The sequence below is a fragment of the Lepidothrix coronata genome, unplaced genomic scaffold, assembly GCF_001604755.1.
Source record: "Lepidothrix coronata isolate B3197 unplaced genomic scaffold, Lepidothrix_coronata-1.0 Scaffold101, whole genome shotgun sequence".
In the NCBI taxonomy this organism is placed as follows: domain Eukaryota; kingdom Metazoa; phylum Chordata; class Aves; order Passeriformes; family Pipridae; genus Lepidothrix; species Lepidothrix coronata.
In genome coordinates this window covers 2,305,801-2,319,473 of record NW_016690281.1, presented here as the reverse complement: position 1 = coordinate 2,319,473, position 13,673 = coordinate 2,305,801, and the positions used below count along the sequence as shown (strand labels likewise).

Sequence of the window (13,673 nt, the reverse complement as noted above, 5' to 3'; positions counted from 1 at the left end):
CTTCAAGATCATCTGCCATGGGCAGGGACACCTCCCACTAGCCCAGGTTGCTCCAAGCCCCATCCAACCCAGCCTTGGACATTCCCAGGGATGGGGAGTCCATGGCACGTGGCAGAACAGTTGGTCGGTCTAACATACCCTGAACCACCCCACTGTGCCAACCCCATCAGACCTTCCTGTACAAGAGGATAAACCTTTCCTGGCAAGGGCCTACATGTGCAGGGCTGGGATCTGCCAGGCCTTGGTCTTGCTCTAGCCCCAAATCCTGAGTCAGCACAACCCAGCACAGTGACCCGGTGTAGGGCTGCCTGGAGGCTTCTCACAGCACTGGCAGAATGGAATTGGGCACCTTCTCCCCTTGCTTTAGCCCTTCCTTCCTAGAATAGCACATCCACGGAGATCAAAGCAGGTAAAAAGGGCCTTCCCCGTGTGCCACTTGCTGAGACTGGAGTGCATTAAAATTCATAGCACAGAAACGCTTTGTTCTAAAATGAGAATTCTACTCTTAGCTCCAAGAAAAGAAACCCGAGAGGGGACTGGAGAAGAGGGGAAGGAGCCGGGTGACTCCAAAGGATTTACCTCTGCAGGCTCTTGGCCTCTCACCTGCCTGCACAGCAGCTTGCTGAGGACAGGAGACCGAGGTGTGACATTGGGGGGAAGGACCTTCCAGCGGTGCCGGCCCTCGTGGCTGGGGGAGCAGACAGACAGCTGGAGGGACTCCACTGGGACCCTCAGGGAGGAACACGTGCCCACGGGCTGGGAGCGGATGGAGGTGATGGATCCTGGGACAGAGAGAGAGAGAGGAGAGTAGTCACTGCTTGGGTGGGAGATGGAAAGGTTTGAGGCAGAACCGGGGCCCACAGGCTGCAGGAGGGAAAAGGAAAAGCCTGCTGGGCCTGGCTGAAATCCCAAACCTCAGCATAAGCCTTGGGCAGTGCCAGGAATAAAATCCAGGTGTCCCTTGTCCTGTCTCCTGCTTTGAACACTCAGGGATGGCAGGAGGTTACACACCGAGGAGTCTCTGCCATTCTACAGCATTCCATGGGGTTCTGCCTGCTCTGGGATATCCTGTTACAAACTTTACACTCACACCCTTTATTTTCTGTTTCAAGTAACAGGAACCTTCTCTTGCAGCTGCCACAACACTCAGGGTGTCCACCAGGACCACGTGGCAGCAAAGGAAAGGCAGGAAGTGGAACCCTGCCTGCATTTGGAACCCTGACATTGCTGCTTTCCTGGTGGCATTGATTTGGGTGGATTTGTGATCCATCTGTTTGGAGAATGTGGATTTGGGAGGTCTGGTGGCTCTGCTGGACAGTCAGGACACCCGGGTTGTCTGCCAGGGATGGGCTTCAACCTCACACTGCTCTGCCACGTGGAGACACGAGCAGCGCTTCCCACCTGCAGCCCCGGAGAGCCAGTGGGAGCCCTGCCATGGAATGAGGAGCAGCACTGATCTGTTCTCTCTGTGACCAGGGACAGGACCTGAGGGAACAGCTGGAGCTGTGCCAGGGGAGGTTTAGGTTGGATATTAGGGAAAGGTTCTTCCCTCAGAGGGTGGTCGGGCACTGAACAGGCTGCCCAGGGCAGTGGGCAGGAGTTGGACTGGGTGACCCTTGTGGATTCCAGCTCAGGGTATTCTAGGATTCTATGACTTCTCTGGGAGCAGACACCCCTGGCAGGCACAGGGCAGCTTTCCCATTCACCACAGCCCAGCCATCACCACCACCAGCCCACGAGGCACAGCCTGGCTGAACACGGGCTGATCAGCAACTTGGAACCTGCTCCAAGTGCTCTGACAATCCCTGAGCTCATGTAGCAGGCTGGAATCACTCTCTTCCTGAAGGCTCCCAGGCCCCTGGCTGGGTCTGAAGGCAATCCCTCCTCCCCAGCCCCTTTGTGGTGCTGCTTTACTGCATTTCTGTGCTGTTTGAAAGATCTCTTGCTTTTCTGTTCTTTTGGCTGCAGGATTTATTGTCCTCATTAGCCTGAAACCCAACGTTTGTTCCCCCACTGCTGCTCCATGTTAAAAACACAGTTATCCATCACTTCAAGAGATCTCACCCAGAGGTCGAGAAACTTGAACCTCTGACAGAAAACATCCAGACACATTTCAGTTGCATTTCACAGAGAGATTTGTCGTTGAGGAGAAAGAAAAGTTAGTGTTTAATCATTTTTCTTTTGGAGCTTTTCTCCAGAACTCCACAGAAGGAGCAGAGCAACAAAATTCCCACCCCACTTCTCCCTCATTGTTTTTTGAGCTCCCCGAGACCCAGAATTTCAGGCTGAGCCTGTGCTGTTCATCTGCTACTCCAGGCTTTATAAAATGCTTTTTATGATGCAGAAAAACTGTGTCATAAAATCTGTCACAAACATGGCCATAAAATCCAAACCCTATGTTCTCCTCCCTGTCCTCAGTTGGAATTTCCTCCTGTTGGAAGCTTTCCATCGAGCTCTCATACAGGAAACCCAAACCCCCTCTAAACTGCAGGCTCAGGAACACCAAAGATCTCTGGAGTTGGATATTTTTTTCTCTTGTTTTTCTAGGAAACCAGGAAACTGTATCTAAACCCAAAATATCACAAGATCTGGTCATCTCACAGTATTTTCACTGTGTGGTCAGTGGAGTACTGGGAGATGATGAGATCCTGAACTGACCTGGGAAGCTCATGGAAGCACAAACACTAATGGGAGTCTCCATGGGCTCAGTTTTACTTGCACATAATTTATGGGACTACGACTGGAAGAAGAATTTGGGCAGCTCAGGAGCAGCACAGCTTGGGGCGATGCTGGTTGGAAGCATCCACCACCAGGTAAAAAGTCATATCCCTGTCCTGTCCCTCACTCAAGTGCTCTTGGAGAGAAATTTAGGAAACATCACAGAATTCCTGGTCACTTCTACCCACCCCTGCCAACTCTGCAGCAGTTTCATACAGGTATAAATCCTGCTTTACACCCACTCCAGAGACGAAAACCAGCCCCAGGAGCCCAGCCATGAAACTCAACCTCTGTTTTCTTTCCTTAGCAAAGAATTTGCAGGTGAAATAATAATAAATACCGAGCAGAGAACACGAACTGGTGCCCAGAGAGTTTGAACAAATAGAGAGTTGTTTCACCCAAGGAAATCAGAGCAGGGTCTGCAAACCCCCCACTCATCCATCTGAGCAGTTCTTGCCTTTCAAACCGGGCCGGATCAAAGGAACTGGGGCTGCTAAAAGTTCTTGGGAGCCACTCCAGGAGCACATGTGCTTTTAGGGAGGCAGATATTGAGTTTCATATTGATTTCCCTTTCAAACCAGCTCACACAACAAAAGAGATGGAGAGGCATTTTCAGGGAAGTGCACTTGGATGCAGTGTGGGTAAGTGTCCCCTCAAAGGCTCTGTGCAGCCCTTGCTTCCTGGGTGGTGGGGGCTCTCCATGACATTCATTAGGAAGCACTGGAGAGTGGCTTCTAATCCTTACACTAATCCCAAATAAACTTCTGCAGCTCTGAACTTGATGTAGGGTCTTAAAAGACACTGCCCTGAGGCTGCAGAGTGCTTGGAACAATGGATGTGAGGAGCTCTGGCCGGAAGCAATTCCGACTCTGGCTTTTATTCGGGTTGATGTTATTGATCCTTGGGCCGATCACTTCAGGAGGAATGTGCAGCTTGTTCCCTTTTCCTGGCTAACAGCCTGTCCTCTGTGCCTCAGGCATTGCTTGGGAGCCCCACTTTTCCCCAGACACCCCACCCACCAGCTTTCTCCTGGGAAAACACAGAGATGTGATGAAAACATGGACTTAATGGGAAACCACCGTCCTGCTGATGGTCACCAAATCAAAGCAAGCCCTGCTCAGGCCACCTTCAGCACGGGCTGGTTGCTCCCCATATAACCATCATGTGTACCTGCTGCCCCATGGCTGGAACCATGGAATCATTTAGGTTGGGAAAGACCACTGAGTCCAACAATTAACCCAGCACTGCCATGTTACCACTAAACCATGTCCCCAAGTGCCACATCCGCGTGGTTTTTGAACACTCCCAGGGATGGTGACTCCACCACTGCCCTGGGCAGACTGTTCCAATGCCTGACCATGCTTCTGGTGAAGAAATTTTCCCTAATATCCAACCTAAACCTCCCCTGGTACAACCTGAGGCCATTTCCTCTCATCCTGTCCCCTGTTCCCCGGGAGCAGAGCCCGACTCCCCTGGCTTCCCCCTCCTGTCAGGGAGTTGTAGAGAGTAGGAAGGTCCCTCCCTGAGCCTCCTTTTCTCCAGGCTGAGCACCCCCATCCCTCAGCTGCTCCTGGTGCTCCTTCCCCAGCTCTGCTGCCTTCCATGAACACGCTCCAGCCCCTCCTGTGAGAAGCCCGTAACAGGACACAGGATTTGAGCTGTGCCCAGCACACCTCATCCCTTCCCTAGTCCTGGTTTTGTCTAGGAAGGGGAAGGGAAATCTCCACAAGCAGTACCTCTTTGGGCTTTGCAGGGATAGGTTTCCATCTCCACCTCGTGAAGGGGGAAAGGGGCTTTCGCTGGCATCACGGGCCGGAACATGTAGCTGTCGTTGGGCAGGGAATGCATCCGGGACACGGAGATCTTGCGGACTGTCAGCAGGTTCTGGGACTCCTGGGGCTTCAGGGAGGCTGAGCTGCCCTGCAAGGACACAGAGAAACAGGGTCATCTACACTGAGCTCCCTCCCACCGGCTCTGTGGTTCAAAACCTCCTGCAGGTGTTCCCCTTGACCAGCAGGAGACCACAGGTACACCGTGCTGAGAGAAGAGCTCAGGCTGTGGCTGTGGTCAAGTGAGGCATCAGTGACCCTCCACTAAGTCGACTCTTGGACACCACAGAGAACAAGCAAAGCCCATCCATTAAACACATGAGAAAACCAGTGCTTATCACACTGTTCTGCTCTGATACTCCCAGGGATGCCCTTGGTCCTACCTGGGGGTGATGTCCTTCTCCTCAAAGCTCTGGGACAGAGGGGCCAAACCAGCTTCTGGAAATCCTTGTGTTATCTCCCCAAACCACACACACAGGCAGACATTTAAACACACACATCGACACCACTGCAAACCCCGTGGCCTCCCTCCTGTGGCGTGGAGCATTTTGGGCACCACTGACCCCCAGAGGAGGCAGGGGGAAGGAGAAGACACTGTGGCAGTGAGTTATGGGGGTGTGGAGCCTGTTTGGGGGTAGCAAAGGCATTTTTCTTCGTTTGCTGTCGCTGTGAAATGGGTCTGGTTGGAAATGCCTGGACAGGGCACCTCACAGACCTGAAATCTGAGCCCTCACTGCCTCTCCCGGGCACTCTGTCACCTCAGGCACCTTCCAGCAAATCCATCCTGGGGCCTTAGGGAGCTTTAGGGACCCAAAAGATGCCTCTGTGGTGCTGATGGAGAAGCTGTGAGAGGTGATGCCATGACTTGGCCAAGTGCTGGGGGAGCTGGAGCCCCTGGAGCAGGACCTGCAGCCTGGCTCCCTGCCCCTAGTTCTGGTCCTAGACACATTCCCCTCACAATTGACCACGTTATCTAAAATACAACTAATCACTCTGGTTTTCCTTTAATGTCAGCCTCCCAGTGACTGATTGAAAACATTTTCCCAGCTGCATGTCTTAAATTAAATGTATTTTGCTTTGCTCTGCTGGCCTGTTTTCCCTCTCTGCCAGCAAAACCTGTCCCTGAGATCCCTCAGGCTTGGAGGTCACCAAGGATCTGGTTAAATCAGTTTTTTTTTCCCATATATTTCTGGTTAAAAAATTTCTTTCCTCAGCTCCCTAAAGACACACCTCCCAAGATGAATTACTCAGTGCTTTTACCCTGTTGAGCTTGGCTGGGAAGCCGAGGGGGACCAGCAGGAGGGATTTACAGGTAGCTGGCACCCAGCACTGCCCGTGGAGCCCTCAGGGTGCAAGCCAGGTCTCTGAGCTGATGAATTAATGCATCAGCAGCGTGGCTGTGCCAGTTGGCCCCTGGCCATCACAGCTAATAAGCTCCATAAGCACAGCAACACCTGAGCTGGAGGCAGGTGGGTGGTTGTTAACACCCCACAGCCACACAGAGAACAAAAGGTCTTGCTCCACTTTCTCAGCAGTTTAACAGAAGGATCAGAGGATTTGGCTATTAAAGCTCAGTTTGTCTTTGCAGGATCTTGTATGGACGGGACAAATGAACAGAAACCTCTTCTTGACATCAACCACCTCAGTTTTTAAGGTTTCAGCTGTTGAGGCCTGATTAGGGACGTGGGCGAATTTCAAATGGCTGCAAGGCCACTGAAGCAAGTCCTTGAAATATGAAACGTGGGCTGGAGGCTCGTTGGCTCCCAGCTGGTGAGCTGCTCTTGACAGCCTGATTCCATACCCTGGAAATCAGGAGGGGATCTGGGCATTGGTTCAAGGGGCAATAGGGAGGGACTGAGCAAAGGGGGCTACAGCCCTTCTGGTCTGTTGGGGGATCTCCCAGAGCATCTCCTGAACCCACAGCTCTGGGGATTGCTGGAAGCCTGACCTGCTGAGCTCCTTCTGCCTCTGTTCCCTCAACACTGTATCACAAACAAGTTCTTATAGGAACAACAATAAAATCAAATTTGATGGTGTTTTCACCACAAAAAGGCTCTGCCTGCAGCTCTCAGTTTAATGTTTGAAGACACACTGCTCACACATCACACTGCACACCACATGTGACACTTCTTTTAGGGCTAAAAAGAGGATTTCATTCCTATCCCACATGTGGCTGCCAGCAGAGTCCTCTGGGATGTGGTGTCTTCCCAGCACGAAGGACAGAGGCTGGAAAGGACAATTGTGGCTGTGAAGTGACAGGTTTGGGACAATTCTGACACCACCAGCAGCTGCACAGCACCAAAGCACCACGTCACAACGCAGAAGCAACAGTGTGACATCATTCACCTCAGCCTGGTGGCCTGGGCTTTTGTGGGAAGGTGGCAGGACATGGTGGGAAACAGAGCAGGAGGACGGGAATTCCATGCTGGGAGTCTCTGCCCCCTCCAGCGTGTCTGAGTCTGGGATGGCTAAAGACACACTCTCACAGCTCAGCACCTCCTTCAAATTGGGGAGATAAAAAGCATCAGTGGCACAGCAAGGCTGGGTCTAAACACTTAAAACATGTTTGCCCCGTGGCATTTCCTAATTGTCCTGTTCATCCAGAGCAGGAAGGAAGGGGAAAAGCACAGGTGGGCTGCAAAAAACTGTCAGAAAACTCAGAGCATCTCACAACATCTTCCAGTGCAGCTCACAGGGAGCACAGGAGAGACTGCCCAGGACAGCCTGGGTGTCCCAGATCATGGAATCACAACTCCTGGAATGGTCTGGGTTGGAAGGGACCTTCAAGACCATGCAGTCCCACCCCCTGCCATGGGCAGGGACACCTTCCACTACACCAGGTTGGTCCAAGCCCCGTCCAGCTTGGCCTTGGACACTTCTAGGGATGGGGGAGAGATGAGAGTGAGGGAATTCCCACAGCCCCACTGCAGTGCCTCTGCCTCACTGCTGTGCAGGGAAGGGAATCCTCACCTGAATTCCAGCAACACCACCTGCAAGGGGAAATGTGTGGCCAGGTCCCTGCTCACGCTGTTCCCCTCACTGCCTCTCCCTGCAGAGTTTCTGGGGTTGAAAGGAGGCTCTGCAGGGTTCCTGGTGTGCTTGGGAGGTATTGGAAGATGAGGAAAACCCTAAGAGGATGGACTCAGTTTGCAATCCCAGCCTGTGTGAAAGGATGTGCCCTCTCTTCCCGAAGTGAGAAAAGCAACCTGGCTGTTTCTCGTGTATTTTTCCTGCAGAAATGTTTATCAGGAACAACATTCAAATAGTGAATTCCCCATTGCTGTGTAACCAAATTTCTTCTTCCTTGCCTTAATAGAGTCTGATAGATTTTACAAAAATCTAATTTCATGTAATTTAATCTCACCCCCCCATTGATTTCACGGTAGATTTATTTGTGATCATGGTGACAAAGGAATTCCATGTTCGCTCTTAATCATATGCTGCTGACACGGGATGAGGCAATTATCTCATGCCTCTCCTTCCCCTCTTGGATTTCTGATTGCACTGTTTTCCTACAGGACTAACAGGAATGGGAGAGCAGGCAGTGTCTGGAAAATCAACCCAGGAACTTCCAGCTTCTTGTTGATGGGCTCTGACAATTCCCAGGGTCCAAGTCAGCCATGCCCCAAGCAGAGCATGGGCCAGTGGGAAGCTGCAGTTTTTTACCAGTGCCCTCCTGATCTCCTCTGGAAATCCCAAAGTGGGATTAAAAAGAACCCAAGGAGTATATCTGCGTCCATGTGAAGGGAATTTATCCCATGTCTTGCTGTATTTGTCAGGGCTGACAGTGCCAGCATTCCCAGGGCTTTAGGAGATTCCTTCCTGGTCCTGCTGCCCATCCTAAAGGACAGGGAGTGGTTGGGAGAGCAGGACAGGGACCTGTGGCTGTTATGGTTCTGAACTTAAAATTCACAACCTTGGAATGAACTGGAAGTGGCAAGAGATGGACTTTCAACCCTCCCCAGGAACAATGGCCAGGACAGCGTTTCCAGCAGCTTCCCCCTCTGGGAGCCCTTGGGAGATGACTCAGGATGTGGGGGTGGTGGTGACACCCCGAGGGACCAGCAGAGCTGCTGCCCTCCCACGCTGTCCTGTCCCTTTGGCTCTGTGTCACCTGGGATCTGACTGCCTGGTGACCACCCCCTCCCTGCCCCGAGGACAGGAGCTTTCTGGGAGCTCTTACCAGGGCTTGGTGCTTCACCTGCACCGCTGCCTTCACGCCCTCCTGAGCCCTGCAGGGCGCCCGGCCCGCCGGGGCCACGGCACCGCCCCTGCTCCCACCCGGGGCCGAGGTGCTGGTCCCTCTGGACATCTCCAGCTCGATCTCAGCATCCATCTCAGCATCCTCCTTGGCCTCCTTGTTGCTCTCCTCCAGGTGCTTCATCAGCACGGCCACCACCACGTTGACCAGGACGAACTGCGCGATGAGGACGAAGGTGACGAAGTAGACGGGGGAGATGACGGGCAGGTAACTGAGGCAGTGCTTGTCCTCCCGAGTGCATTCCCGGAGAGTGTCCTGCAGCAGGGGGGAAAAGGGGAGGGATTAACAAGGGCTGGGGCTCTGCTCGGGCTCCAAACACAGAAACATCCAATTAACGTGCCCTGGACACAAAGGCTCGCAGGTACAACTAAAATGGATAGAAAACCTGAATTACATCATCTACAAAGAGGGGGATTGTGTTGGCCAGAGAGGTTGTAGACTCCCCATCCCTGGAAGTGTTCAAGGCCTGGTTGGACAGGGCTTGGAGCAACCTGGTCTAGTGGAAGGTGTCCCTGCCCATGGCAGGGGGTGGAACCAAATGAGCTTTAAGATCCCTTCCAACCCAAATCATTCTGGGATTCTATGATACATCCCAAAGGCACAGGACACAGAACACAAGGTTACCTCACAAGGACTGGTATAAATTTCCTGAAATACTAGATGAAGGAATGAAGTTTCAGGCTGAGGACAAATCACCACCTGAAAATACACTTGGCTTTGAAATCAGGAAGTTTAATTTGGAGGTTTTTAAGAGGAAACCTTTTTGTCTTCACACAAAATCTGTTTGAAATCTTCATGTACCTACAGAGAGAAGAAAGAGCCCAGACAGACCTTCATGATGCCATTCCAGTTGTCCCCCGTGGACACCCTGAAGAGGGTGAGGAAGGCCATGCCGAAGTTGGTGAAGGTGGCGTGGCGGCTCAGACCTTCACAGGGATTTTCTTCGCTGCAATCTGCAGGACAGAGAAGCAAAACCACGTCAGTGGAGCCACGTCTGGCTTACCCAGAGCAGCCCCCCAAACCTGGTGGTGGGACCCTGGGCTGTGTCACACTTGACAGGTGGCATCGGGGAGTGGTGATCTCGTGGTGGAATGAGATGAGCTTTAATGTCCCTTCCAACTCAAACCACTCTGTGATCTCTTGGATCCTCTTTATGGGCAGAGCCAACACAAAGAGACCTAAAAGGAGGTGGAAGCAAGCAGAATTCCTGGGCTGTCTCAACAAATCCTGCTCTACAGCATCCTTTGTCTGTTTTCCTCTTGATTATGTCCTTGTCTTGATTTTTTACAGGGTACATCTACCATGAGGGATAATTCACTGAGATAAAGTGGAGCAATTTGACATTTTCCCCCCGAGAATTAATATCCTAATGAATGCAAATTGAACAGACGAAATATCCCTCTTCCCATAAAACACAGGCTTGTTAAATATTCATCAGGTCAGGCAGCAATGTCTCTTGCTTGGGCATTTCACTCTTAGGTAATTATCTGGAGATAAATTGGAAGGAAAAACAAAAAAAAACACCCCACGAATGACCAGCCCTGGGGAAGTGAGTGCTGATGGTGCCTGTGGCTGACATGGGCTCGCAGTGAGCAGGAAAAAGGAGTGAACTATTTCCCAGTTACATTCCCAGCTTGCTGCCCCAGAGCAGGCCCCAGGCTATGATCCTGGGGCTGGCATTGCCAGTGGATGTGTGGAAAACCAACCAGGACTCAGAGCAGCAGAAGGTGCCTCTGAGAACAAGCTGTTTTTCACCTTTGTGACAGAACAAATACATCCATATATCTAGATATGTAATATAAACCCACAGTATTTCACTTGGGGTGGAGGCAGAATTAATTTTTTTTTCCCCCACAGAATTTGCTGGAGACTGAAAAATAATTTGTTTTTGGTTGAAAGAATTATTCTGCTTTCAGGCACTTGCAGTCTGAGCAGAGGGCTGGACTCATAAAGGGGATTAATGACAGCCATAAACCCTCTGTGCAGGAAGGGCCCTTCTGGTGCTCCTGAAGCCCTAATTGGGATGGAAGTGTGGAGGAGGCAGGCACAGCTCCTTCCAACAGCATCTTTAGGGCAGGGACTGCTCTGCCCTGGCTTTGCTGGCTGTGTGTTTGCTCTCTGCCTCCACCTGGTTTTAGTGATGGACACATTCCTGACCAGCTCCACTATCCTCCAGCTGGAGGAATAACTGGACAACCAGGAACTCCCTGATTTCTGTAGAAAGGGGAAGGTGATGCTGAGAACAATGGACAGACAAGCCCTGGGCAGCTGGAAAAGCAATGTCAGCCAAGTGCAGGGAGCTCATGGGGTGTGTGGTGGAAGCTCCAAGGAGGGACATGTTTGTGGTGGCATCTCTCCAGCACCACTCTGACCACCATCCAGCTTTGCAGACTCATGTTCTGCCTTCAGTAGCAAACTTCCATCTTTGTGAACATATATTTAAACAGTAAATAGTTCCTGTCCAGCCAAGGGTGGTGTTGGACAAGTCTCTAAATGTGTGTTTGTGCACATTAGGCAGGTTCTGTGTTACATCCTCATGTGTCACCTGCGACCCTGAGATCAAGAGAGAACTTTCATCCTCAGAACATGAGCTGTGAAAGCTGAGGAAGGCCCAGGAATGAGAGAGAGAGGAAACAGTGAGATACCAAATAAACATCAACCGGATGAAACGAAGGGCGTCGGGCTCATCACTCACCGAGCTTGCCAAACAATTCCACTCCCAGGGCAGCATAGATAAAAAACAGGAGCATAAAAAGTAGGCCAAGGTTCCCTACCTACACAAGGAGAAAGCAGAACAAGGGTCAGGCAAGTCGAGGTCATGAATTAAATCACTCCATCACATTTTAAACACAAGCAAAGGAGGGACGGGTGGCCAGAGGCAAATCAACCCCTGCCCTGGCTTCCAACACCCTGGTCCCCTCTCAGAGTTCTGCTTTAATGGACCCAGAGAGCTCCTCTGTGGCTGGGAATGAGCAGATACTCCATGTGCAAAGCAGTCTCTGGTGCCTCTCCATCACCCTCCACTCATGTGGAATTTGGCCACTCTCAGGGGCACTTCCCTACTGAGGGGTAGTTTGTGACCTGGTGCCTTGAATTTCAAGGGTCTTCCCCTTCTGTTTGGGACTCTGAGCATGAAGACAGTGACAATAACAAGCCACCAGAGGAACTGCCTGGTTTCCAAAGGTTCCACTGGCCTGGAGGACTTTCAGCAAAGGAACATGTGCTCCAGGGAGAGGTGAAGCTCTCCGAGGTTTCCCCTTTACAAACATTTCTCAACAACAACTTCCTGAATTTTAGCTTTCAGTGTCTCCAAGGAAAAGCCTTATTCCATACACCAACACTGAAATGCAGGCACCTGGCAGTTCTAGGTGCTGCTGGAGGTGTTAATGAGCACTGCAAGGTGACTGAAGGGGGGTGAGAGAAGTGAAATGATGCTAAAAGGTTCTTAACATCAATGGCAGTACAGTTATCCACACTGTCCATCACCAAACGGGATCCAAGACTTGAAAACATCTCCAAGAGCACATTTTTTTTGTGATTCAGGCAGAGAACATGAAGGGCAGAGCAACCTGACCTGCTACAACCTGCAAGTAACTCTGCTCACATTTATCTCTCCTGCCACTTTAATTGCTTGTGTCTATCAGCTCTGACAGAGACAAAATGATCGAGTTCTCCAATCACATGTGGCCATCACAAGCATCATTTATCCCTAAATAACAGTGAACTGGGTGGTGATCCAGGTAGTCAGGCAGAGGGATTCCTGATCTCCAAGGTCTCTTCCAGTGAACTCCCAATTTGAGAGTTTTCTTTTCTGAGGTGGCACAGCCACGGTGGTGTTGGGCATTTTGACCACATTCTTTAATTTCATCAGAAAGGTTATCAGTGTGATAACTGTTATCATAAAATTAACTCATGAAAGAGGTTTTTTTTTTGTGTTAAAGAAATGGGAGTTGTCAAATCATCCAGTGGAGACTGTAATTGCTGTAAACCCTAAACTGGCTACTCCATGCAGAGCTCTGCAATTCCACTAACATTATTACCATCCTCCAGGGAATGACAGAGATAAAACAGGGACGTGGATGGCTGGGCTGGATTATTTCATCTGCCTGTACTGTCTTCTGGAATAATGTTTCCTAACTTGTGTCTGCTGGACCTGATGGTTTGGGAGACATTAGAAGGCAGCCTGCAAAGTGACTGCAAATGAGAAAGCACAAGAAAACAGGCACATGCACAAATACACACACACACACACACTGCTAGGGAGGCAAATGAGCAAATAATTAAAGGGAAGGAGAATAAAAGTGATAAACAAGCCTTGTAAGTCAAGGGTATATTAAAGCCCTGCAGAAGAGGGTTTTGGATTTTGCTCAAAGCAGCCTGAATATTTTACTGCTATTTTAATGCCTAATAAATCAGCCTTCAAACTTATGGCATTGATGAAATTCCAAAGAATTTAGACTAACAACAAAGTTCTTACCAGGTTATCAGTCAAAACCATCATCTGGCTTTCAACATGCAAAGGATGTTATGAGCTGACATTTGCTCATAAACAATTTGCTACTTTCTAGTGGGCATTAGCAAAAGATTCTGTATTTATGATGGTGACTAATTGCATCACTGAGCCAATGTGGCTCATAACAAGTCCTTCAAAGGCCACAAAGTCCCATAACAGAGTCCTTCAAGGCATCACAGGCAGAGCTTAAAAATGCTGAAAGAGCCCTGTTTGCTGCCGTGGGGTTTGCTGAGCCCTGAGAGCAGGCACGGGGCAGCTCCAAAGCTCAGCTCGTGCCCGGGATCTCTTGGGAAGTGCCTGAATATCTGGCTCTGATTTGGAAACATGGCCATGTGAGAGAGATGTGGGACAG

The 13,673-nt window shown here is 50.7% G+C and overlaps 1 protein-coding gene across 3 annotated transcripts in view; it reads right to left on the bottom strand.

Annotated features, from left to right (window-relative positions):
* The window catches only part of CACNA1H (calcium voltage-gated channel subunit alpha1 H), a 151,348-nt gene that overhangs the window by 1,471 nt on the left and 136,204 nt on the right, over window positions 1–13,673 (bottom strand). For all 3 annotated transcript variants that reach the window (XM_017823054.1, XM_017823053.1, XM_017823055.1), the window contains exons 30-34: window positions 11,504–11,582; window positions 9,640–9,761; window positions 8,731–9,063; window positions 4,455–4,638; window positions 604–782 (exon numbers count right to left, since the gene is read on the bottom strand). In XM_017823054.1, the coding sequence (XP_017678543.1) occupies window positions 604–782; window positions 4,455–4,638; window positions 8,731–9,063; window positions 9,640–9,761; window positions 11,504–11,582 (897 nt within the window). The remainder of the gene's footprint in view (window positions 1–603; window positions 783–4,454; window positions 4,639–8,730; window positions 9,064–9,639; window positions 9,762–11,503; window positions 11,583–13,673) is intronic.